This window comes from Branchiostoma belcheri, unplaced genomic scaffold (genome assembly GCF_001625305.1).
Source record: "Branchiostoma belcheri isolate BF01 breed outbred unplaced genomic scaffold, Haploidv18h27 scaffold2, whole genome shotgun sequence".
NCBI lineage: Eukaryota > Metazoa > Chordata > Leptocardii > Amphioxiformes > Branchiostomatidae > Branchiostoma > Branchiostoma belcheri.
The window spans coordinates 9,814,562-9,841,456 of NW_017803490.1; the positions used below are offsets into that span (position 1 = coordinate 9,814,562).

Sequence of the window (26,895 nt, forward strand, 5' to 3'; positions counted from 1 at the left end):
GAAACCGCCGACGAGCTCATCACTTTTCCCGCCAAAACCGCCCGGGGGGCGCTGCGAGAGAACTTGATGCAGTCGTGTATCGTCTGATTTTTGCGTCATTGGGCAAATCTCCCGCCATCCTATAATTCAATAATCCTCTGCCGGCGGGGCTGGCTGTCGCGCGGGAACGGCACAATTCCTGATCCCGGCTCCGCGGTGGATCAGACGCCAGGGTAATTAGCTGTTAATAATGATAATAATAGCCTTTATTGTACATTCATGCCACGACGGGATAGCTATAGGTACAGGTCAAGACTTAACACACACATAACAAACGTATATAGAAAAGTGGAGACAAAAGATACACTTACTTGACTTAGACATACCATGGACATACATACATAAGGAGCATACAGGGGTACTATACTAGGCTAATACAAAGTGTTCTAGCTACAGAGCTAATACAGGGTGGTCAACTCATAGGTGTACAATGTAAAATGTGGGAGCAGATCATGTTTGTCGGATACAGGGTTTGTCTAGACGCATCAAAAATATTTGTCGTTTGCATTTACGTGTTTGAAGTATGGGAACTTCTCTTTGATATGATTAAAAAGCACAGATCTTTCATTAGAATATAAGGTAGAGAAAACATGAAGGCATGAATAAATGAACACTTTATGACGCGTTGGTAGCAAAGCGCTGATTGGTCGGCGGCGTTTTCACCTTCGCATGGAACAAACGGTTCCGTGACCTTGACCTCCTCACGTACGGAGCCGCCAGGGTGACCTTGCCGCATTGTTCGGTGGTTGCCAAGCGACGGCGCTTCGGATCAAAGCCGCGCCGCTTCCGGGAACCGCCGAAGACGAATGACGCCGATGATGGGGGCTGAAGTCTCGCATCAATCCTCGCGAGATCACCCGCGGGAGTTCGGGTCCCGCCCAGGAGGGGGTTTTCTACTCTCCAAGCAGATGTTTCGGCGTCGCCTAATGGGACTAGCCTCCATAGCATGCCAAAAACTGGGGGTCTTTAGGGTTTTGGGAGCTTTTATGTGCTATTTTCTGATTGCATATTGACAACATAGCCGGCCTGGTTGAATTACCCCCATTTTTTAGAACTGGGCTAATCAGAAAACAGCCGAAGACCACCAAACTGTAAGCCTACTACGGAGGTGACGTGTTTTTTGCAGGTTGGTTTTGTCGGGCTTATATGATCTTATATGTGTACCGGTGTATTTTTCTACGGGTGGCAAATGGATACTGTCCTGTCAATTTGATACTGTCTTGCAGCCAAAGAGATCTGTTAAAGTCCTCTAAAAGTAGTCTCATGCAATACTTCATAAATGAAGATTTAACACTCTCTCTCTCTCTCACACACACACAAACACACACACGCACACACACACAGAGACACACACACGCACACACACACACAAACACACACACACAGACACACACACACACACACACAGAGAGACACACACACACACACACACACACACCTACAAACACACACACACACACACACATACACGCACCCCCCCCCACACACACAGTACAGGTAATAACATGACGCCCTTGAAAGTTAAGGAATGACTTTCGCCAGTGAAAGTGATCAGCGTCTTGAGACGCCGACTGAGACACGTGAGGCGCGTCTTGACATTTCCCGTGATCCACCGGGAGGGGCGGCACCCATCCGTCATGACGTCGGCTCCGGGGACCGTTCCGTCGGATGGATGTCGGATCAAACCAAAATCACTTTATTTTACGTTAAAGCTCGGCCCAGAAGTTTCTGCGTCAGTATGAGCAGGTTGAGTCGCGTATCGTTAAAAAACCTGACGCTTGGAGACTATCCTCTACCAGGCTTCGGGAGGCGGCTGGAAAGAGTAGAAATTGGTCAAAATAGAGCGATAACATGCCAGGGGAGTTGGTCCGCTAGAGAGTACAGTTTGCGGCAAAATGTACTCTCTGGCGGACCAACTCCCTCAGCATGTTATCTCTCTATTTGGTCAATTTCTACTTTTCCAGCCGCCTCCCGAAGCCTGGTAGAGGCTACTTAGAGACAACTCAAGCGTCACCACAAGCAGTTTCCAACGACTTCCCAACCACCAGACACGTCACTGTTACCATGTCAACGCCGTGACGTCGCGCAGACGTCACGCCGACGTCACGCCCGCGCACCCGGTCACCCGCGGCCTGACGTCACGTGACGCACGCCGGCGGCGGCTCTGATCGATCCCGTCTGCCGTATCCATGGCAACGGCCGAATCCATGGCGACCAGAGCCCCGTCTCCATGGCGACGCTCCAGTCGTCTGACCATGCGTTTGGCGCGAGACAAAATCTAATCTGCCGAAATCGATCACTTTCGTTTTGACCCATCGGAACACAGCATAAGGTACTCGCTTCGAAAAGCGTATCAGGGATTTGTATCCTGCCTACCTGCCTATGAAATATCAGCACAAAATATATCAAACATGTCTGTAAAATGTCTCTAAAAGTTCACTGGAGGCTTGTGATTTCCCTTTCTTTCCCAATATCGTTTGTCGACATCATTTCTGGCGTCTCCGTGGTTCAATTCTGCCGCTATCTTGTAGGTCGGATAGTGGAATTCGGCAGAAAGGAGAGAAAAAGTGGCCAGGAGAGTCAGTCCGCGGAAGGTTGGCCAGTCACTAGTCAAACCCCAAGGCGGCCAAACTCCCCTGGCAAATATTCTCCTCTATATACCAGCCAGCGTAGTTAGTCTGGTAGAGACTAGTTTTGATCGCGCCTTCAGCGATCATAAGTTTAGTTCCTCCCGCTGACCCCCAGCTGACCCGACTTCGCGCGGAGAAGTCTTCCTTCTCGTTCCCAGCTTATTTGTCTTCCTTCTCGTTCCCAGCTGATTTCCCTGCGGCCCACCTCAGCGCTGATTGGGGGAAACACTTTCCCTTTTAACTGTGAAAACCTCTGTTCATTCAGAAGCACTTTCCCGTTTTAACTGTTTACAAATCTGTTCCTGTTTCATCTCCGGTTCGGAACTCAGCATTCATGCCCGTAGCCAGGATTTTGAATGGGGGAGTTCTTCCCACTGCTTGAGGGGACCTCGAGCGCCGTAGGCACGAGGCGAGCACCGAATTCGAAGGCGCGAGGTTCCTAGGGGGGGTCCGAGGGCATGCTCCCCCGGGAAATTTTGAAAAATGAACCTTCTGAAATGGCATTTCCTACGTTTTTGAGAGGATTTCAAAGAAAAAAAAATCGAAGATAACTTTTTATTCAATGATAGAGTGAGCAGTTTTTCTACGATTCTGGTGATACAAATCACTCGATCTTTGAAAGAAAAATCTTGGACCTTAAGATAAAATGGGGACCAAAAAGTAGACCTTTTTTTTTCAAAAGTAGACCTTTCAGCCTTACGGTATTTTTGGACAAATTTGAGTACAGGCCTCACTAAGATTGTGGAGACCTGTCTGTCCCTGCGTTTTGGCGGGAAACTAACTCACCGCCCGTAATGCTCTATCGTCTGCGCCGATGTCCATCATTATGGGCCGTTACCATGGCAACGCCACGCCAGACAGGAAGGTCCGTCGTCTGCGCTGATGTCAGTCATTAACGACCGTCACCATGGCAACGGCATGCTGGACGTGCGCGCCAATGTCGCCTGACAATCGTCTGACGTCGATGCCAATCATTATTGTAACCATGGCAACGCCGCGCCAGAAAATGAGTGTCACCAACTGTTTTGTCAATTTATGTGGCAATAAAAAAAAACAGGTTTAACGTCAAATCGAACGTCACTTGCGTAGACGTCACGCCGGGTGCTGTGACGTCGCTGTGACGTCATGAGGTGACGCGAAAACCGGATGGCTTTTTTTTTAACCCACGTCATGCAAAATGCAAATAAAACGAATTTTTCTCTTGTATTTTGTATCATGTCCTACCGTTGGACATTGGGTGGGAAATTGGTCATGTGTTTCCAACATCTTTGTTACGTTGTGTTGCACTTGTATTATCCTCTGTACACGTATTTCTTTTATGTTGGGTTCGTTTTTGTTAATTTATCTTCTTTACGTGTGAGTGGTAGCGTTGAAATACGTCTTAGCTACTTGAGTGCGTTACTACTTTCTGTTGTACTACCTTCCACGACCCAAAATCTCACCATCCGACAGCGAACATTGAACAAATGTGTAGTTGTGACGTCAGGCTGCGTCACCGTTGCTATGGAAATGACAATACGGCCGCGCCACGTGGCCTGAAAACTGCGTAGGTTCACGGTGAGGCCACACCAAATCATTTTTATGGATGACGTCCGCGCCGCATTGATTTTGGCTTGTTCCTAGAAAAAAAAACAGGAAAATTCCGTTTCCTGTAACTATGACCAAGGGCGTCGATGAAGGTTAGATATCCAGGTAATACGATACGCCAAAAAGCAGTTACTCAAGCAACTGGATATGATTTTGGAAACGGTCAGACGTTTCAGCTGACCAAAGAGTCACGACGGTGCCGCAAATCGCAAGATTGGAAGATGTGATGAAAGGAAAGAAACGGGGCAGGACGACAACTGTTCCACTGATTTTCATGACGAATAAAAGAATTGTTGGTTGTTACACTCGTGTTCTCTCATTCAATCTGTGTTCTAATATTTGTCGTCTATTAGTATATTTCAAACCTAGGCATCGTTTTCTTTCATCTTGTTTTGTTTTTCTCGCTCTCGCATTAGATTTAGGGTCTCCAGAGGACGTCATCCATAAAAATTACTTGGTCTGGCCTGATACTCATTCAATCCGAAAAGTTAGGAAACTTGAGTTGTTTTGTTCTATAGAGTAAACATGTCGGAGTGTCTGCAAACCCGGCTACGGTACTCAGTCAGTGAGTGAAAGTGCTCTAGAAAAGTGCAAGTGTGTCAGGCGGTCCCTTTGATCCCGACACGCTGCCGAAGCCTTTGTTTTTCCTGTCGCCCGTTTCTGAAATTTGAGACGCTGAACCCTAGTGAAGAAGTCAAGAGTACAAACTAGTCTCCAAGCAGATCCTAGGTTGGCAAAAAGACAGTATCAAACTGGCCAGGCAGTATCCATTAGCCAGAGAAGGTCGCCGGTGGGATTAGCGACAAAATTACGGCCATATACTTCAAACACATAAATGCAAACGACAAATTCATATTTTTGATGCGTCTAGACAAACCCTGCGTCTATCACAAACATGATCTGCTCCCACATTTTCCATTGTATAAAAAAGCGAAAAGAAGTTGACCACCCTGTAATAGCTCAGGAACTAGAACACTTTGTATTAGCCTAGTCTAGTACCCTTGTATGTTATCATGTATGTCAAGTCAAGTAGTGTAGCTTTTGTTTCCACTTTCCCACATACGTTTGTTATGTGTTTGTTAAGTCTTGACCTGTACCTAGCCCGTCGTGGCATGAATGTACAATAAAGGTATTTCACTATAAAAAGCTAACGATCATTCCCCCACAACCTCTGCTTGGAGAGTACATGTAAGCAAGCTCTCACCACGGGACCAACAGTCTAAGGACCGCACCTTGCGGAAGGTAAACTTTCACTACTACTTCTCAAGTGTCTGGAGCCCCGCCAACTTTCTCAAGTGTGTTCCCCCACCTGCCCGGCGGTACCTTTGATCTCGGGTTGTTTTTCTGATTCCGGATGTGAGAAAGAACTTCGACAGAAACTGAGTCGAGACTTAAGCGGCTTAGAAAATGGCGGGAAAATGAGAAATCTCGTTGAAATCTCTGCAACTCTTCAGCATTTAGTAGAACATTCGTCACTCAGTGACTGTTTTTTAAAGGTAGCAAACACGTACCTCCAAATTGTGGACGTCGAAAATGTGAAAGTACGTGTTTGCTACCTTTCAAAAACAGTGACTGATTGATGAATATTCTACTAACTGTTAATCTATACGTGACTGATGAACCTCTTCAACGATATCTTCAACTCTATATTCTTTATTTACATTCTTACGCGTGTATGGTATCTTGAATGGTGTCGTTACTTCGGTACTACATGTACTTTTTGAGGAAATACATAGGAGTAAAGTAATCTCCAAGCAGATCCTAGGGTGGCAAAAGACAGTATCAAATTGGCCAGAGAGGGTCCATTATGCCACCCAAGGTGGACCCTCTCTGGCCAATGGATACTGCTGATACTGTATTTTGCCACCCTAGGATCTGCTTGGAGATTAGGAGTAAAGTGTCTTCTCCAACAACACTGGGACCTTTGCAAAACCCTCGGATTATGAGTCAACAGCCCTACCCAGCCCACCTTGCCTCCATATACGGTACTGCCCTCGTGTTTGTGGAAGTTCCCGCCATATTTAGAACCCTGCTTGTTTCTGCAGTGAGTTGCCATATATAGCAGCGCAGTGGTTCTAACGCACGGCAGGAATGTCTGAGGAGGAAGCTGAGGTGTGCAGACGACATTCCCCGCATTTCCCGCCAAAATCTCACGTTTCCCGCCAAAATATGCCTAAATCTTTCCCGCCAAAATCGGACATTTCCCGCCAAAATCGGACATTTCATACCAAAATCTGCTGCCTTTTTCCGCGAAAATATACCCAAATTTTTCCCGCCAAAACCTGACATTTCCCGCCAAGATCTGACATTTCCCGCCAAGATCTGACATTTCCCGCCAAAATATGCCTAAATCTTTCCCGCCAAAATCTGAGTTCATACCGGGACCCACTGACACCAGTACAGGCCGTTACCAGGCGTGGTCCCGGGCCGTAACCAGGTTACGTAATAGTGATAGTTCAGTAGGGCGCCTCCACAACCTGACCGGTGCAGGTCGTCACCGAGCCTGCTGACCCCGATATCCCGACACCGAACAAACATCGGTCACAAAGCCGCTGTTCCCGCAGACAAAGACGCCTGTCACGTCGGTGACACTGGAGAGTTGTCAGAATGGCAGGTTTATAAGTACAAACTATTGAAAGAACAGGATCTACTTGACTAACTTGCATAATCCTTGTCTTGACTTGACTAACTTTTGTTTCCACCTGGACTTCCAAAATGTTTGTCTTCCCATTTATTTCCAAGTCAATCAATAGTTCGTGCTTATAAACCTGCTTTTCTGACAACTCTCCAGTGTCACTGACGAAAGGTATTGGGTGCTAACTGAAACGTCTGACCGTCTCCAAAATGATATCCAGTTGCTTGAGTACCTGTTATTTCCCGCCACAAAGCGCTGTTCTCCCGCCATGTTTTCAGGTGCAGACGGCTTTGTGCGACGCCACGCGGCCCTGCCATGTCAAATCTATCTACATCCCAACACAGAGCGGCCTTTGAACCTGTCAAGTCGTCATCCTCCTGCCACAGAAGAACATTCATCCCTGCTACAGTCAGGCAGTGGAACTGTCTCCCACGGGACATTGTCAACACCAGGGACCTTCCGAACTTCAAACGTAAAGTCAACGCCTACCTCAGCGCCACTCGTCAGCGACCCGTATAGCAAACGTTATTCGGTACAGCTGCTAAGCTGAGGACTTGGTGACAGCATAGAAAAAAAAACCCTTATTGTGATAGGTAAATACTAGTATATCAAAGAACGTTAGAACAAGTAGTATAAGTTGATTCATCTATTGTTTTGTACGTAGGTTAATTTCGTTGTACCTACGTATCTGTCTGTATGTCTACATGTAGTCAAAAACTTTACGAAAGTCGCTTTAGTTTTGTTGTGTCAATAACGTTCTAATGTCAAACCCGGCGTGCTGACAGCTCACTTCGCTCACAAGGGGGACCGAAATCATCCTTTTGGCGCCTGGCTAAAATTAGCACATGACAACCAGAAGGTAACCTGATACCCACGCACGACATAGCGTCACGAAACCGCCACTTTTTGTCCCGACCTTGAACCGACACTGTTAAACAGCTAGTACTGGCTAACGGTGCATGGTAAGATATTACCGACACTGTTAAACAGCTAGTACGGGCTAACGGTACTGTTAAACAGCTAGTACGGGCTAACGGTACTGTTAAACAGCTAGTACGGGCTAACGGTACTGTTAAACAGCTAGTACTGGCTAACGGTACACGGGGAGATATTACCTACCTGTTAAACAGCTACTACTGGCTAACGGTACATGATGAAACCGCGACTGTTAAACAGCTAGTACTGGTTAACATGGGGAGATACAGACTATATAGGGAGATATTGGTCCAGACTATTACAATTTTGTCTGATTAAAAATAAACACAATTTGCGTAACGCATAAAACGAAGTGAACAAGTAAACGAAAAGACAAAGTGACGATAGACTCAAGTTATACAACTTATACACGCCCTATCACTTGTACAGCACCTAAAAGAGTATACAAGACCATTGTCTGGAACTGTCCCTGTATCCCTGGCAGTAAGAAGTGTTGTTCTCTAGACTTGTGCAACCTGTTTCCTCTGTTTCACTAGCTATCCGATCTGGTGTACGTTGCGCGACACTCTAAACTGCGGATAAATCAAACGGACTGCAAAAGTCTGACGTCTCAAAGTCATTGCTCAAAGTACATCGAGTATTTGGGGCATGCAGCTTGCGATGGCACACAAACGTTACCAACCTGAGGCATTTTGTGTGCCAGGTGAGCTAGTACAGGTAGCACAGGTAATAGAGCCCGACCCGACAGGTAAGCCGAAGCCATAATGGGCCCGCGTAATGACGTCACGTCTGAACCAGCTGCCAAAAATAGTCACGTAGCTGCCAGTTCACCGGTGTGGCGGAAGAGTTAAAGCCGGACAAAAACAGAAATCTGTACCCTTTCTAGCCTCCTTTTCAGGCGTTCCCGTTGGGTCGTTTTTTTTGGGGGGGGGGGGATTTTCCGTTCAAACGTAGATCGCACGCAATAGAAGCTCAGGCTGGCAACCCTACATATATCACGTCACGAAAGTATCGTGGATGTGTTTGAGGACTTTATGGCCAGAGTGGATTCGGCATGGTGTGCCCAAACAGCGACATCTGCCGGCGGACAGAAGACTACACCCTACACACACGCGTGCGTGCAAAACCGGTCATATAGAACTCGAACGGGAAAAACACTGCACTGGAATGCAAGTCTGGTCATTGGAAAACTTTAGTTACCTTCACTAACATGGTTGTTTTCGGAACCAAGTGTCTGTCTGTGAAAGAAAAAGTCGTGGATGGATATTTATTAATAAATATAGATATTTGGTATTCAGTTATTCAACTGCATATTTGGTGATATACTTCGTTTTAAAATGTGTCTCATTTTATTTTGACGTCTCCAACGGAGTTCACCTTAAGTTTTGTTTTGCTAATTCTAAGTTTTATGTATTTATTTGTCATATTTGGTAAGTGTATATTTTCATTGTGATAATTTGTATTATCTTATTCTCGACTCCAGAATGCATAGTGATGTATAACTAATGGAGATGTAAATATTATAAATAAACAAAAACAAACAAACAAACATGATGCATGGACCACTTTCTCTTTTGTTGTAAACTCTCACTTTTTACATGACCTTGACTTGGATTCACCTTGCCAAAGGGACAAGGTCACCTTTATGTCGATGAAGGTCAGACATTCCGGTAGAGCATTAAAATAATACATAATAAATGAAAATAAACTCTCTGAAGGGTCAGACATTTATGAAAAAAACACATGTATATGTCATGATATATTTATATTGACTCTGTACAACTATATGTTTATGAATAAATATGTTGGGATTTTAATCCATAATCTGCATGTTGTTATATTTTGCCTGGCCCTGATCTCTTTCCTCGTGACCTCAACGAAAAGTTGCAAGCAGGTTGATTTATGTATTTCATAGACAAAGGCTCAAACAAACAAACAAACAAACAATATATAAGGTACATTTTCTTACACTTCCACACAGTAAACATGTATTCAGTAGGCCTGATGACCCTCTGTTGGTGACTTTTCTGTACTTTTTGTGCCGGGAAAGTTTATTTCTGACTCTGGTGGCTCAAGTTGTCAGTGGTAAGGAGTACTGAACCCACCCATCCGTGGTTAACACTGCTAAGTCAGTGTGTATTTCCGAGGAGCTGTACAGTCTGTGGAGGTAAATCCCACTCAACGCCTGAGAAACAGCGGTGTGAGACGCCTCTGTAACTGCGGTGTGAGACCCCTCTGTGACTGCGGTGTGAGACCTCAGAAGTCAGGGTCGTCGTCCGAGCTGTACACTAGTCTGTGCAGGTAAATCCCACACAACGCAACAATCTGCACGACTCTCATCAGCCCCAGCCCCTGCCAAACGGCGGTGTGAGACAAGTCTGTTACTGCGGTGTGAGACCTGTTTGAAACTGAGGTGTGAGACCTCAGAAGTCAGGGCCGTCCTCCGAGCTGTAGAGTCTTTGTAAATAAATCCCAACCAGTGCCCCAATCTGTAGAACTCTCATCAGCCCTAGCCCCTGCCAAACCGCGCTGTGCGACCCTGGGTCCATAACTGCGGTGTGAGACCCTGGGTCCGTAACTGCGGTGTGAGACCCGGTGCTGCCCATCTGTATGCTGTGCACCACCAGCTGTGTGTAAACCAGGATGATGGACAGTTTTACCGCCAGAGGAGATGTCCAGGCACTGATGGAGCTGGGAGAACCCTCAGCATCCTCCTCCTGCAGGCTGGACCAGTCTGTCTCCTTCTGCAGAAAAACACACAAAAACTCCTAGCATCATGGTCAAACTGTATGATTTTAAATGTATAACACCAACCCCAGTCATGCTACAAGACAGAGTGATGCAAACCATATACTAATAGAAACTTTGCAAAATCATGCTGGAAGGCTAATTGCTTTTACAATCAAGTATAATACTCATTGCAATACAGTAACAGGAGACAGGTAACAACTGTCTGGAAAAACTTCTACTCCTACTACTACACTAGCTATTATGGGGTTCGACTTCTTTGAAGTCAGTGGATAATGAATAGTTTCACATTCTGTATAATGAGTGGGTTTTGTGATCTTAGTAGAAACGTAGTCTTTTGGTGATCTTCTAAATGACGAAAGGATGGAGAAATTGTTGTAACTGTCTGAAATAATCTATACTAGTACCTGCTCTCACTCTTATGCATGTCTTTTGTACCACATGAGTGAAAATAAGTGTTTTGTTTGTTTGTTCTTCATTTATTGCCCATGATCATGACAATCATTCTGGCATACTCATTTTCTCCTGAGTGAAGTGAGGAATGTTGTGTTAAGTGCCTTTCCCAAGGGCACAAGAGTGGTGGGCAGGGTGTTTAGTCTGTCCTCTAGTCTCATTTTTTACTATGTATATTATTGTGTTAGTATTTCATATATGTCTGTAATTGTTAGTTTTTAATGTTGAACTTGAAACTTGTTATTTTTAGGTATTTAATGTACAATGATATGGATTTTATTTAATAACTTAGCAATTTTAATGTGTTATGCTAAATATGTCAAGAAATCAAATTGTACAGTAAGACACAATTTAGCCAACAGCTACAAGTTCTTGCTTTTTTTCACAAATAAACCATTTGATTGATTGATTGATTGATTGATTGATTCGAACCCGGGGCCTCTTCATTCTAAGTTGAATATTTACTCTGTTCTAATGCCACACGACCTCATGTTAGACTTATTAGGACATTCTTAAATTATGTAAACTGCATCAGTGTATAGGCTACTAGTATATACATCAGGGCCCTTCACTGAACCGTGACGGGGGCCGACATCGTCTACCAGATACCTTTGACCCAGTGTTGACGTCACACTTCAAAGAAGCCACGTGACAAGCCTCACTGGGTCAGTCTACTGAGGAAGACCAGAGTGACTGGTCGAAAGCTCTAGATGAGAGAACTTTTTGTGATGGACCTAAAGTTTGAACTCTAAACATGCAACTACCAACACAGATGAACTTTCATGATTGCATCAGTGAATGAATGAATGAATGAATGAATGAATGAATGAATGAATGAATGAATGAATGAATGAATGAATGAATGAATGAATGAATGAATGAATGAATGAATGAATGAATGAATGAACTTTATTTTTGTGTTGTGTGCTTTCCCGCGCCCAGCCCGTGTGGGCTTATATGACACCATTTGAGTATAAATAATACATAAACAAAATAGAATCAAAGGTACAGATAACAGAATCCAAACAAAATATGAACGCAAATACAGGTAAAGTGTATGTTATGTATCTTGTCTGACCCTGACCTCTCTCCTCATGATCATGACCTCGATGAAAAGCGACCTGCAGGTCGATTTGACTAAAGCTCCTCATGAATAAAGAATGGTTCTAACAAAGACCTGCACATTAGCACAAACCACTCGACAACACTACACATAATTTCAACAGCATTCATCATATAATATTTACAACACACGACAGTCAAGGTGCAGATTTTACACATGGGATGGAGTGGACTTACGAAAAATTTTCACCGCCGATTATGAATTACGTCAAATTCTCAGAGCTGATTACAGATAACAGTTACGTGTTACAGCTAATGTACTGTATTACGAATCAGGTAAATTTTGGATGGGTGCCTATGTATTACAAAGACTAAAAAGGCCTGTTTACCCCATACAAAAAAGGGCATGCAGGCCCTCCTAAGTGGAATTGATACTGAATATTATTATATCGTAATATAAGATGCATATTTGTTACTCCATCACTCCACTGGCAGAACTTTCATACATACTGCAGTACACATCTGGAACAGTCTCCCAGACAACGTGGTCGTCCTGATCACTGACAACAACCTCCAGTCATTTAGAACAAGAGTAACACCAACATAATCTTTCCACCACCAGAAAAAGAATTGATAATACATAATTGTATTGTTCGTTCCCCCATCAGTTGTAGCTGTGACGGAGGGGAGAAATATTGGTGCAGTCAGAACTCTTACCAAAGACAGACCGAAACAAACAGACACAAACAATATTATACAGAACTAGTAGTGAATTGAAGTATGTATATAAATTGATGTAAATATTGTGTACTCAAATTTGACAATAATTTTTGATTTTTCAAAAATCCAATTTTAACATCATTTTCCTGAAATGGGGTTTAGACGTGCTTGCATCAAATGCAAGACTTATTCTTTTTTTGCAGCAAAGATTTTTATTTTGATACTATGTGCAATTTACATGTAGGTATATGTTATTTAAGACTCCAGGAAGAGTAATGAAGGATGTATATTGCAAATTGTACATTGTATCTTTGAGACAATGAATAAACAATCCTAGCCGTGACAGAGGGGAGAAATATTGGTGCAGTCTGGATGAATGCTGTGCGTTATCACGACCCATTAGACGTTAGGACAAGTGTGTTTGGGTGGAAATGACGTATAGTCTATTATTGGACGCGTAAATTATGATTACCGGTGACAAACGACCCTATTACTCATTAGTGCGGCCGTTAATCAACTCGTTTTTCTAACGAACTCTGTGAAATACGATACGTTCGGCCGATACGTCTCTGTTCCGTCATGCAGGGAAGGGACTAATTTTGGAAACCCGGAAAATGTAATAATGGGAGAGGCGAGGATTTGTCACTTTTGAGCTGTGTGATTATGTCACAAAAGCATGACTTCTGTCATTATTTTACTTTTTTTAAATATTCTATTAGGCCACACCAATTTAATTTCTTGGTTAACGAATTTTTCTACAAAAATAATAGAGCGGGCGGGCGAAAAAAAAACAAACAGGACTAGCCATCCTATTATGGCCCAAAATGGTAGGATAGGAGCCATGAAGTCAACACACCAGGTTGGTTAAAAATTCAAACAATGAATTTTGAACTTTTAATGATACCACTGCATTGAAAGATGGAATAACTGTAACAACTAGGATGAAAAGGACTGTTTTCAACTGTTCAGGGCAAAATATGAGCATTTTGCAGTTGATTCTGAATTTTTATTTTAGTTTCAAATCAGAAAAAAATGAAGCGGGTGAATCCGTTAACCAAGAAATTAAATTGGATCACTCAAGAGATTGCCAAAGTCTAAAAAAAAAAGAAGAAAGAAAAAAAGATAATCCCTACCCACGGACCCTAATTTTTTCAGGAAACTGAAACAGGAACCACAACATTTATTTCCCTAGGCCTTAGTGTTGGGGATATCATGTTTACTATAGCATGGTGACATAATGTCCAGCCTACAACAGCACACCATATACCAGGGGACTCATACGTCAAAATGACAGTCATGTTATGTCAGTCCCACAGTAGCCATTAGGCCACACCAAGTCATTTTTATGGATGACGTCCGCACGTGTATTGATCCTGGCCTGTTCCAAGAAAAAAAACACAAGAAATTCTGCTTCCTGTAATTATGACCAAAGAGTCACGACATTGCCGCAAATTGCAAGATGTGATGGAAGGAAAGATACAGGACAGGACGACAACTGCTGTTAGGCTGATTTTATTGCTGTTTTCATGACAAATAAAAGACTTGTTGGCTACTCAATGTCGTCTCTTAGCTTAGCATATTTCAAATCTAGGCATCTTGTTTTTTGTTTTATCTTACATTAGATATAAGGTCTCCAAAGGACATCATCCATAAAAATTACTTGGTGTGGCCCATACGTCACAGTGACAGGCATGTTACATCATTCCCAGTGGCCAGTGGCCATTATTAGCAGACTTAGTGCAGACGTCCTAGCCTCTACCAGGCTTTGGGAGACGGTTGAAAAGAGTAGAAATTGGCCAAATAGAGAGAGATAACATGTCGAGGGAATTTGTCTGCTAGTGTGGGAAACTATACTCTCCAGTGGACCAATTCCCTCGGCATGTTATCTCTCTATTTGGCCAATTTCTACTCTTTCCAGCTGCCTCCCGAAGCCTGGTAGAGGCTACAGACATCCAGTTTTTCACTGTGTAGGTGACTTTCCTTCTTGCCAGTGGACCTCAGGAAAGGAAAAAGGATAATTGAGTGATCTCGGTCCAGTTTTAGTTCAATGATGATCTAACCTTTCATTTTCAATCATTTTTCGTGGCAGAGAAGACAGACGCTATGTACAGTATGGCTGACATACATTTCATCAGTTGGGTAGAACATAGGATATAGTAATTTTCTTTTTACACAACCAAAACCAAACTTTGATAGATGGAAAAAATTGTAACGAAGCTGAAGGGACTTCCTTCAACTGTTGGGGCCAAAATATGAGCATTTTGGAGTTGATTCAGAGCCTAAAGTGTTTATATTTTTTTACAAATCAGAATAAAATGAAGTGGGCCAATCCATGAACAAACAATTTGGTGTGACCTAATCAGAATTGTGACCAAAAAAAAAACTTTCAAGTTCGTGAATCTCGTGTCCAAAAATACCCGCCGACATCTCATCTCACCTGGCCACTAAAAGCCTTTGCTGTCAACGATACGTTTTGATTTTTAGAGCGGCAAACTGTACTCTCTAGTGGCCCAACTCCCTCTGCCTCACGAAGCCTAGTAGAGGCTACAGACATCCAGGTTTTCCCTGTAAAGATGACTTTCCTTCTTGCCAGTGGACCTCGGAAAAGGAAAAAAAGATTTGAGTGATCTTGGTCTAGTTTTCCCACTGTTCGTGTCAGAGAAGACAGACGCTATTTCATTTCATTTGATGACACAGTATGTACAGTATTTACTAGTTTATTGCACCAGGTTTTCACTGTAAAGATGACTTTCTTTCTTGCCTTCGGACCTCGGAAAAGGAGAAAAGATTTGAGTGATTTCGGTCTAGTTTTCCCACTGTTATTGACAGAGAAGATAGACGCTATTTCATTTCATTTCATGACCCAGTATGTACAGTATTTACTAGTTTATTGCACCGGGGAAATTCCACAAGGTACAAACAGGTATTTGGGAGAAATGCAATTATCATCAGTATTGTGAACAGTAAAAAAATGTCAAGTTTGAATCTCAGGTCCAAAAATACATTTCATCTCACCTGGCCGCTAAAAGCCTCTGCTGTCAATGATACGTTTTGATCACTCGACGAGCCAAAAATAGCCGACAAGCCGCCGTACTAATGCCCTCCTAAACGCCGGCGTGCCCGGGAGAGAGGGCTCCATTCTAACGTCGAGGGTTCGTCACTCCACTCACTGATTAAACGGGGTTCTAATTGACGTTTTCTCTCGTTAGAGAAGGGACTAACAACGTCATACCTCTCCATCTGCCAATCGGAGACAGGGCTGGAAATACTGGGTGCATGAGTCAAGTTAGTGCTGTGTACCTAAACACACAGGTCTGGATTCAAGTCCAGAGGTTTAGGTTCAGTTCCGGACTCGTAAGTCCGACCCTAAACCCACGGCATATAGTATTGTTAGCATTATTGCATGTTGGCAACATTGTATTGAGTAATTGTATATAAGAAATTTATCCGTATTACTGACCAATTTATAAGTGTGTATTTTATCTAATCTATAATATATCGTGTATTTTAATCATTTTGTGGAACAATTTGTACAATATTTTGTAAAAGCTGTGCCCTAGGGCTGCAAACATGTTTGAAATAAATAAACCAGAATACTACTACTGTAATTACTGATTTTTTCACTGTTTTCACTGTCGCTTCTGTACTTATCGTTACAGTTACAGTTAACAATTATCGTTACAGTTAACAAATAATTTGTGGACTTTCTTTTTCCTGCACCTATTGCCACCGTGAACATATAGTTCCGTGAACATGTCCACTTTTATCAGAAATTTTGCTACCGTGAACATAAAATGAATTACAGTACTACATGAGTTTCGAGCCCCGGGAGGCATCAGGGGAGCGGAATTTAGAGTAGAGGTCATAGGAAACGTCCAACCGGCTTTCGGGTGCAAATTTCAATTAGATAAACAGTTTGTAGCCAGTATTTATTGTATCATTTTGCCCATGTTTGAATTATTTCGATAACAATTCCTTATGTATGCATGTATTATTTCAATTCAATTATGTATAGTTTTGGTTAGTATAGAGGAGGAGGGCTTAGCATTAGCTAAATAAGCTTTTTTCCCCCCTCCTGCACCTGTTTTATTTATTATTAGTGTATTATGTATAATTTTTATTGCTGTTGTGAAAAATAAACAAACAAACAATTTCGAGCCCTGTTTTTCCAAAATTGAATTTTGAGCCCTGGGAGGCATCAATTTAGAGTAGAGGTCGGAGGAAAACGTCCGACCGACTTTCGGGAGCAAATTTCAATTAGATCAACAGTTTGTAGCCATTAGCGAGCGGCAGAGGGGCAGGCTGAGTGGGGATCTCACAGCGGGCATGTGACGCTATCGCCACGGGCGTCGCCTGTTGCCGGGCGATCACCACGGTGATTACAGAACATCGTCATGACGACCTTGTTGCCGGGATATGGTGTTCTGGTTTGCTGCTGAAGGGGAAATGATGGGATCTGTCTGAGCTCTGTAGAACACTGCAAATACAGAACTGTATCTGTATCAGTATAGCTGGTATAACCGCGCTTCCGGAAATTATGGGATCTGTCCTCATTGAGTTGTCCTTCGGTGTAACACACCAGCTTCACAGGCACGCGGCGCAGCGGCAGCTAGCTACGTTACACCGAACGACCTGTTACAATCTTTGCACAATTAATTGCAGCAGTTGTTTAAAGCTTTCTAGTGACTATGCTCCAACTGTGCTTGGTGGCAATGAGTTCCACTCTAGTGGATAGTTCTTGGAAAATATAAGTTTTTGAACACCTTAATCCTTGGTTGATAACTCTGATATTTGAAGGCATGCCTGTTTCTTGTTCTTCTCTGGGCTGGAATCAGATAGTTTATACAGAATGGTAACACCCTGTGGGACCAGTTTAGCCCATGGGACTCGGGGGCCACATTAGATTGAAATGTAACGTAACTGCAGGTCATTTTCCGGAGGTTAATCAGAACAAATGGCCGCATCTGCCTCATGTGGGGTAATGTAATCTACGTTACCTGCACAGCTCAGGCCAAACCAGGTTCATTTGTCGGTTCTCGGATTTGCTTGTTTCATTTTTTGTGGTTTGGAGAAAGTCCTTGTCTTCCTATAGCTACCACGTTGTCTGGGAGACTGTTCCAGATGTGTACTGCAGTATGTATGAAAGTTCTGCCTGTGGAGTGAGTTCTAGAGACAGTGAGGGCATGTTTTCCGGTGGAGAGACTGTTCCAGATGTGTACTGCAGTATGTATGAAAGTTCTGCCAGTGGAGTGAGTTCTAGAGACAGTGAGGACATGTTTTCCAGTGGAGAGACTGTTCCAGATGTGTACTGCAGTATGTATGAAAGTTCTGCCAGTGGAGTGAGTTCTAGAGACAGTGAGGGCATGTTTTCCAGTGGAGAGACTGTTCCAGATGTGTACTGCAGTATGTATGAAAGTTCTGCCAGTGGAGTGAGTTCTAGAGACAGTGAGGACATGTTTTCCGGTGGAGAGACTGTTCCAGATGTGTACTGCAGTATGTATGAAAGTTCTGCCAGTGGAGCGAGTTCTAGAGACAGTGAGGGCATGTTTTCCAGTGGACAGACTGTTCCAGATGTGTACTGCAGTATGTATGAAAGTTCTGCCGGTGGAAAGTTCTAGAGACATTGACAGCATGTTTTCCAGTGGAGAGACTGTTCCAGGTGTAAACTGCAGTATGTATGAAAGTTCTGCTGGTGGAGTGAGTTCTAGAGACAGTGAGGGCATGTTTTCCAGTGGAGAGACTGTTCCAGATGTGTACTGCAGTATGTATGAAAGTTCTGCCTGTGGAGTGAGTTCTAGAGACAGTGAGGGCATGTTTTCCAGTGGAGAGACTGTTCCAGGTGTGTACTGCAGTATGTATGAAAGTTCTGCCTGTGGAGTGAGTTCTAGAGACAGTGAGGGCATGTTTTCCAGTGGAGAGACTGTTCCAGATGTGTACTTTAGTACGTATGAAAGTTCTGCCTGTGGAGTGAGTTCTAGAGACAGTGAGGACATGTTTTCCAGTGGAGAGACTGTTCCAGATGTGTACAGTTTCAGTTTCAGTTTATTTTATTTAACCAGTAATTACAACTCAGGCCATCCCGGCCTGTTTTTCAGGTAATCCTGGATACACATAAAAGTACACACAACAAATACACAGTACATAAACTATTACTAAATTACAACATCCTAAACATCAACAGTGTCAAAATCCTGCACCTAATGTTCTGAATAAAAGTCCTAAGAAGTCCTGCTCCTAATGAACTGTTTAAAAATCCTGAGAAGTCCTGCTTCTAATGTTCTGTTTAAAAGTCCTGAGACTGAGGAGCTGTCGTTGCTGTATCGGAAGAGTGTTCCACAGGTAAGTACTTTAGTATGTATGAAAGTTCTGCTGGTGGAGTGAGTTCTAGAGACAGTAAGGGCATGTTTTCCAGTGGAGAGACTGTTCCAGGTGTGTACTGCAGTATGTATGAAAGTTCTGCTGGTGGAGTGAGTTCTAGAGACAGTGAGGGCATGTTTTCCAGTGGAGAGACTGTTCCAGATGTGTGCTGCAGTATGTATGTATGAAAGTTCTGCTGGTGGAGTGAGTTCTAGAGACAGTGAGGGCATGTTTTCCAGTGGAGAGACTGTTCCAGATGTGTACTGCAGTATGTATGAAAGTTCTGCTGGTGGAGTGAGTTCTAGAGACAGTGAGGGCATGTTTTCCAGTGGAGAGACTGTTCCAGATGTGTACTGCAGTATGTATGAAAGTTCTGCCTGTGGAGTGAGTTCTAGAGACATTGAGGGCATGTTTTCCAGTGGAGAGACTGTTCCAGATGTGTACTGCAGTATGTATGAAAGTTCTGCCGGTGGAGTGAGTTCTAGAGACATTGAGGGCATGTTTTCCAGTGGAGAGACTGTTCCAGATGTGTACTGCAGTATGTATGAAAGTTCTGCCTGTGGAGTGAGTTCTAGAGACAGTGAGGACATGTTTTCCGGTGGAGAGACTGTTCCAGATGTGTACTGCAGTATGTATGAAAGTTCTGCCAGTGGAGTGAGTTCTAGAGACAGTGAGGGCATGTTTTCCAGTGGAGAGACTGTTCCAGATGTGTACTGCAGTATGTATGAAAGTTCTGCCGGTGGAGTGAGTTCTAGAGACAGTGAGCGCATGTTTTCCAGTGGAGAGACTGTTTGCCTAACTGTGAAACTGTTTCAGCGACCAGAATTAGCCGTTACTCACTGTCAAACTACGGTCCTTACACACAACATCACACATCAGGAAAAATCACCTAACACATTGGAACGGCTGCCAAAACTGTTCCACCGCCGAATAAAGCAATTATGTCAATTTTTAACTAAAATTGCTTAATTTTCATTGCTTATCATGCTGTAATTAAGTTGACAGTTGTTAATGCCTTAATCTGGTTAATAGACTGTTGATTATAGACCCGGCTAAGACGTCAGCTTCGATGCTGTATCCTGGGACTTAAAGCAGCTAAAATCGATCTTTACTTAATGTTACAGCAGAACCCTCACATTTGTCTTGGTGTCAGGTTCAGAGATGTGCAGATAGAGCCGTGTTAGCGTGCAGGGGAAAAGGACACAAAGTCAGAAGGAGACTCAACTTAAAGGTTATACAACAAAAATGGAGAGGACAAGCTTTGATTTTGGGGTTTCTTGAGCCCAATATTTCTTTTTCTAAGTAAAATCATCCCTTTTGGGGTCAATGGTGAGAGGCAAGGTCATTGGTGAGGCAAGGTCATTGGTGAGAGACAAGGTCATTGCTAAGAGTCAAGGTCGTTGGTGAGAGGGAAGGTCATTGGTGAGGCAAGGTCATTGGTGAGAGGCAAGTTCACTGGTGAGAGGCAAGGTCATTGGTGAGAGGCAAGGTCATTGGCAAGAGGCAAGGTCATTGGTGAGAGGCAAGGTCATTGGTGAGAGGCAAGGTCATTGGCAAGAGGCAAGGTCATTGGTGAGGAAAGGTCATTGGTGTTAGGCATGATTAGGGTTAGGCAAGGTCATTGGTGAGAAGCAAGGTCAGAGGCAAGGGTAATCACAGTGCCAAACAGTGACATCTGAATGCTGAAAGCTTCGGGATTGTGTACAAACACTTCTGCTGCCTAACTTCATAACCTTAGCAGGTTACTGGTGGCCCTGTCCCAAGTGCTGAAACTGTGGCTGCTATTAACCTTCTCCCTGCTGCCTCACCCCATTGCGAATGTAAATTTGTGCCAAGCAACTACCTTAGCAGGCTGAGGTTAATGGCCCTGTCCCTAGTGCTGAAACTGTGGTTATTAACCTTCTCCCTGCTGCTTTACCACAAAACAATAGAACTTTAATGTCAAGCAGCTGCCTTAGCCAAAGCTGAAGCTACTCACACGTCGCCTTGTTAGTATGCTGAAGGCTCTGTCCCTAGTGCTGAAACTGTGGCTGTTATTAACCTTCTCCCTGCTGCCTAACCCCATAACCAATAGAACTTTAAAGCCAAATGGCTACCTTAGCCTGCAGAAAGTTAACCCAAGCCTGAAGCTCCTCACACGTCACCTTGTTAGCAGAGCAAGCCCTCGGGTCCCGGCGTTATTTCCCCCGGGCACACTCGATATCCCCGGGATTAACGAGCACAATTAACGAGGTCTAATTAAGGATCTGCCTCCGCACCTCTCGTCTGAATGATAATCTACAGAAGAACCACAAAAGGCTAATAAACGTTGCGCGAGGCGCGGATAATTCACTCCGGCGTCTGCGTGCTTGTGCGGCAACAAAAGGACGGAGGAACTAAAGTGCCGATCTCGGCGGCAATGAAGGAAGCTCTGACATCGTAGATAAGAGCGTAAGGATGCCACACGACAAGATAAGGAAGTCAGGACGCCGCGCAAGGAACATTATCACGGCCGTGAGAGAATAAACGGCTGATCAAAGCTGCAAATCTTCCCCGCCTGAAGCCTGATAACGGCACAGAATCGACATGCCACTGATGACACCATTACCAACCTACAACGCTACTGTCAGTCGGCAAGGAAACTTACTGTTTATAACTCCAGGTTCTGGAAACTATTCTCAGTTGTCATGGCAACATACCGTTCTCAGTTGTCATGGAAACTTACTGTTCTCAGTTGTCATGGAAACATACTGTTCTCAGTTGTCATGGAAATGTACTGTTTTCAGTTGTCATGGAAACGTACTGTTCTCAGTTGTCATGGAAACGTACTGTTCTCAGTTGTCATGGAAACTTGCTACCGTCAGTTGTCATGGAAACTTGCTTTTTCAGTTGTCATGGAAACTTACTGTTTTCAGTTGTCATGGAAACTATTTTCTGTTGTCATGGAAACATACGGCTCTCAATTGCAGTTACCCACATATTACAGCACAGTTAGATCTCCTTGCTTGTCATAGAAACCAACTGTGATGTAAGTGCCAATAATCCGTATCTGTTCTCGTCTCTCCTTGCTGCATTACTGATATTACTGCAGGTTTGAGCACAGGAGTAGATCATTACGTCTCATTACTGCTTCATAACAAACAGCTTAAGGAAATCTTCTCGGGAAGATTAGCTGCCAATATCAGAACTTTGCCGGTAAAGGCTCTAATCCCGCCCAAGGTTGGTGTAGGTTAGGGTAGACTGTAGTAACATGTTAATATGCAAGGGCAAATTAATTACACTGATGTCACACTCCTGTCTAACCCACTAATCCTTTCTTAATTTTTAAATTTTACTTTATTAAACTGTATTGTATAAGTTGGATCACTAGAGATCACCAAAGTCTAAGGAAGAAAAAAGAGAAAAAGATAATCCCTACCTACCGACCATCATTTTTCCAGGACTGAAACAGGAAATATAACATTTTTTTTCTTAGGCCACATCAAGTTAATTTGTTGGTTCTCGGATTTGCCCCTTTGCAAAAAAAAAGAAAGAAAAAGATTCTGGTTTTAATCAGCTCAAATATACTTATATTTTCCCCCAACCACAGAGGAGTCATTTCCTTCCTAGTTGTTACAGTTTTTCCATCTATCAATGCAGTGGTTTGATTAAAAGTTCAAAATTCATTGTTTAAATATTAACCCAGCCTTTTGTGTTGACTTCATGGCTCCTATCGTTGCATTTGGGGCTAAAGTAGGATGCCTAGACCTGTTTCTATTATTATTTTTTTCGCCCTGCCGGTTAATATTTTTTCTGAAAAAATCCAAGAACCAACAAATCAAATTGATGTGGCCTGATCAACTTCATCTCATCACATGTTCAATTCTCCTGAACAATGACAGGCAGACAGGACTGTGACAAGCTTGTCACTCCAGACTCATAAAATATTAATAACTTTATAATAAAACCTGTAAAACCTGTCAGACATGTCACTCCCCTTTCTCTCTTTGATTTGTGCAGGGCTCGAAACTAATGGTGTTCCGATGGCCACTGACCACTAAAATTTAAGCTGGGACAACCAAAAAGACAACTTGGGACATTTTTGAGACAATAGAAAAATAATCAACACCAGAATGTCACCCTTCTTTCGTTTGGCTCAGGGAAAAGCTCCCCAAAATTTGCCGTTCACTCTGCAGTTATAGTATGTCTGGAAGTCAGAACGTAAGCAAAATAAAGCTGACTTCAAGTTCATTTCCCAAAAACAGGTTGGGACAGTTTATCCTCACTTCGGGACAATTGAAATTTATTTTGGGGACATTGCTGGGACAATAGGAAGAAAAATTAATTTCGAGGCCTGCTCCAGCCTGATTAAGTATTCAATAACTTTATAATAAACCCTGTAAAACCTGTTAGACATATCACTCCTCTTTCTCTCTTTGATTTGTGGAGAAGGATAAAAGACTGGAAAGGTTAAAGACTCGAGTGAGTCTGTGTTTGTGTAAAGAGACGTCATGTTTGGACACAATAGGACACAGTAGGGCACAGCAGGGGACCTTCCCGGTGTGAGTGGTTCTTCTTCTTCTCCGATACTGCCTAGCCCTACAGAGTAGGATTATTGGCAGCCTTTACGCTTTGTTAGTTACAATTGTGACACCCGGTACATAAAAACGAAGGAAAAAAAAAAACGAGAAGGGAACATAAAACAACTGATTTTGTGTGTGCTAAAGACGGGACAAGTGAATTAGTGCGTAGTACATATATACAAGACATGATGGGGTGGCTCAATGCAGCAGGGTCCTCGCCAGTTCAGATTTGAACTGGGCGAGAGACCCCGCCTCCGCCGCACCAGGCTCAAGTTCGTTCCATTCCCTGATGGTACGGGGGAAGAACGAGATAGAGCCTTTAGAAGTTGTTTCTGCTCGCGATGGCTTGCAGGTTCAAACCTTACAGTCTTGTCTCGGGTTTGACATCTTTGAAGAGGTGATAGTCACCTGTTATGTCAATCCTTCCATAAATGTGGTAAATCTTCATAAATAAATAAAAAGATAAATAAATAACCGTGTTACACACGCGGGGCGGCTTTATTGAAAACCCCTCTTCGTCATTGACATGACGAATGAACAAGTTCCAGACTTAACAAAAAAAATGTCACATTCCCTTGTTGGTTCTAAACCACCTGAAGCCTTCCATAGATCGAAAAATTTGCGTTGCAAGGTGAAGAAAATAATTGCCATTGGGATGATTGTCATGTGTCAGCCTCCACAATTATGTGGCCATAGTTTCCCCCAGATGTGTTAAGTTGATATATTGCTTCTAAACCCTGGTAGTGCAGTATACAAAATGTTTGCCATCATGTAAAATCATGCAAAATGCTTGAGGAAGGTGTCTGATAGACACCGAAACGTCAGCAAGGTAAGAGACAATACTGGTTGTGTAAAAGAAAACCCCTACATCCATGGAGCATGTTTTAACTATTTGCCAGACAGATGCCTGGGTGAGTTTTACGGCTTGCCTGGTTGAGGTAAAACAGTTGAGGAAGGTGTCTGATAGACACTGAAACGTCAGCAAGGTAAGAGACAATACTGGTTGTGTAAAAGAAAACCCCCATATCCTACATACATGTTCAGATGCCTGGGTGAGTTTTACGGCTTGCCTGGTCGAGGTAAAACGGTTGAAGAAGGTGTCTGATAGACACTGAAACGTCAGCAAGGTTAGACACAATACTGGTTGTGTAAAAGAAAACCCCTACATCCATGGAGCATGTACCGTTTGCCAGACAGACGCCTGGGTGAGTTTTACGACTTGCCTGGTCGAGGTAAAACGGTTGGCTCGGCGCGGCAGACTCCCAGACCAGTAATTTAATCACATAAAACATGGCTGACATTTACGATGACACCATCGATTGTCTGAATAGCCATTTATCCCCGTTAGGCCACACTGATTTGATTATGTGGATGACATCCGCACGCGCATAAATTTTCATCCGTTTCTAAAAAAAAAGTTTGCGTCCATACTATGGACTCCCCCAAAAAAACGGTTGCTCAAGCAACTGGATATAAGACTCTACAATCAGACGTATGTAATGGGGATGTACAAAAGTTCATATCAGTAGTACATATTCATGTATATATGTATGTAACTTGAACCGTCTGACAGTTTTCAAAATCTATCCAGTTGCTAGAATATTACAACTTCGAATTCCTAGTGTTACAACCACACTCTTGGACCACTTAGGCCACACCAATTTAATTTCCTGGTTAACGGATTTTGCTAGAAAAATAATGGAGCGGGCGGGCGAAAAAAAATAAATAGAAACAGGCCTAGGCATCCTATTATGGCCCAAAATGGTACGATAGGAGCCATGAAGTCAACACACCAGACTGGTTCAAAATTTAAACAATGAATTTTGAACTTTTAATGATACCACTGCATTGGAAGATGGAATGACTGTAACAAGTAGTAAGAAAAGGACTGTTTTCAACTGTTCATGGCAAAATATGAGCATTTGCACTTGATTCTGAATTTTTATTTTTATTTGCAAATCAGAAAAAAATGAAGCGGCGAATCCGTTAACCAAGGAATCAAATTGGTGTGGCCTTAGATGTCAAAATGAAGGACATTTTTTTTCTTTTGCCCAATTTTTTTCTTCACACACCCACAGTTCAGGATACCCAGAGGATGTCACACATACCACCAACTCAGTGTGCCCTCAGATTTGTTTCCAGAAACCTCCAGAGAATGGACAGGGACAAATAGCCAAAGAGGATCCTCACACTTGATGTGGAGGGTCCAAACCCTGTGGTCGCCCTAGGAGGAAATGGTACGACAACATACGGGAGGACCTCCACCACCTAAACTTAGTTAAAATCAACCCACAGGACAGAGACAAGTGGCGTGCTGCCATCAAGCCCCAGTTGTATTGTGCAAGCACTTCTAACCCTCGGAAGACGGGGAACAACAGACGATAAACCGGACAGTGAGTTAGTATGAGTGAAACAGACAGGGAACCAGACTAAAGATGCATAAGAAGAGACCCCTAGCAACACTTCAAAAACTGCAGGAGCTGATATATTGATATATTAATCAATAAGTGGAATTCAATCAGTTGAATGAAATATAGTATTTGGCAAATGCAGTTTTTTGAATAAGAATCATGAAAACAATTTGTATCATAAATTGTGTGATGAATGTTGATTGTGCAAGATTTTCTGTTGCTTATTGTATTTTATATATAGTGTAAGTCTGTATTGATAAATTATTTCTTCAAGATTTTAAATTGTAAGAAGTCGACAATTCAGCCATTTAGGCTGCCACAGACTGCCAGATACGGTCATCAAAACATTGGCTGAATAAAAGACTTGGTTGTGTAGAAAGAGTCTCTTTACTCAGCACCCATATGTTGTAGAATGTGGTATAACTTAGCACATAGTCTCTCATATCATTACCTCCGGGGAAGGAGATATCCTTCCGCGAGGAGGTTTTACTATTGTTCGAAACATTTCTGTCAGCAGCTGTTTCTCGCGATCGGCTGGACGGATTTGTCTGTGGTTCGGTATACGTATTGCTGTTGGGCTGCAGATGATGCAGAACGTTTTTGTTTAATTGCATATGTGTTTATGGGCGTCGAAATAAAAGGTTTTTAAGTGCTCCGGACACCCCCGCCATGCTGAAAATGGAATTTACCATGTTGTTAAGGAATGGGGAGGTTTCAGTTTTGGGTCTTACCATTCAAAAGGGGTCAAACAGAGGGGTGTCTGGTTCCGATAAAAA

The 26,895-nt window shown here is 43.1% G+C and overlaps 1 protein-coding gene across 1 annotated transcript in view; it reads right to left on the reverse strand.

Annotated features, from left to right (window-relative positions):
- Nucleotides 1-10,250: 10,250 nt before the first annotated feature.
- LOC109468538 overlaps nt 10,251-26,895 on the reverse strand; it is a 29,707-nt gene continuing 13,062 nt past the window's right edge. The window contains exons 7-8 of the mRNA XM_019766781.1: nt 15,248-15,267; nt 10,251-10,571 (exon numbers count right to left, since the gene is read on the reverse strand). Coding sequence (XP_019622340.1) covers nt 10,251-10,571; nt 15,248-15,267 — 341 coding nt within the window. The remainder of the gene's footprint in view (nt 10,572-15,247; nt 15,268-26,895) is intronic.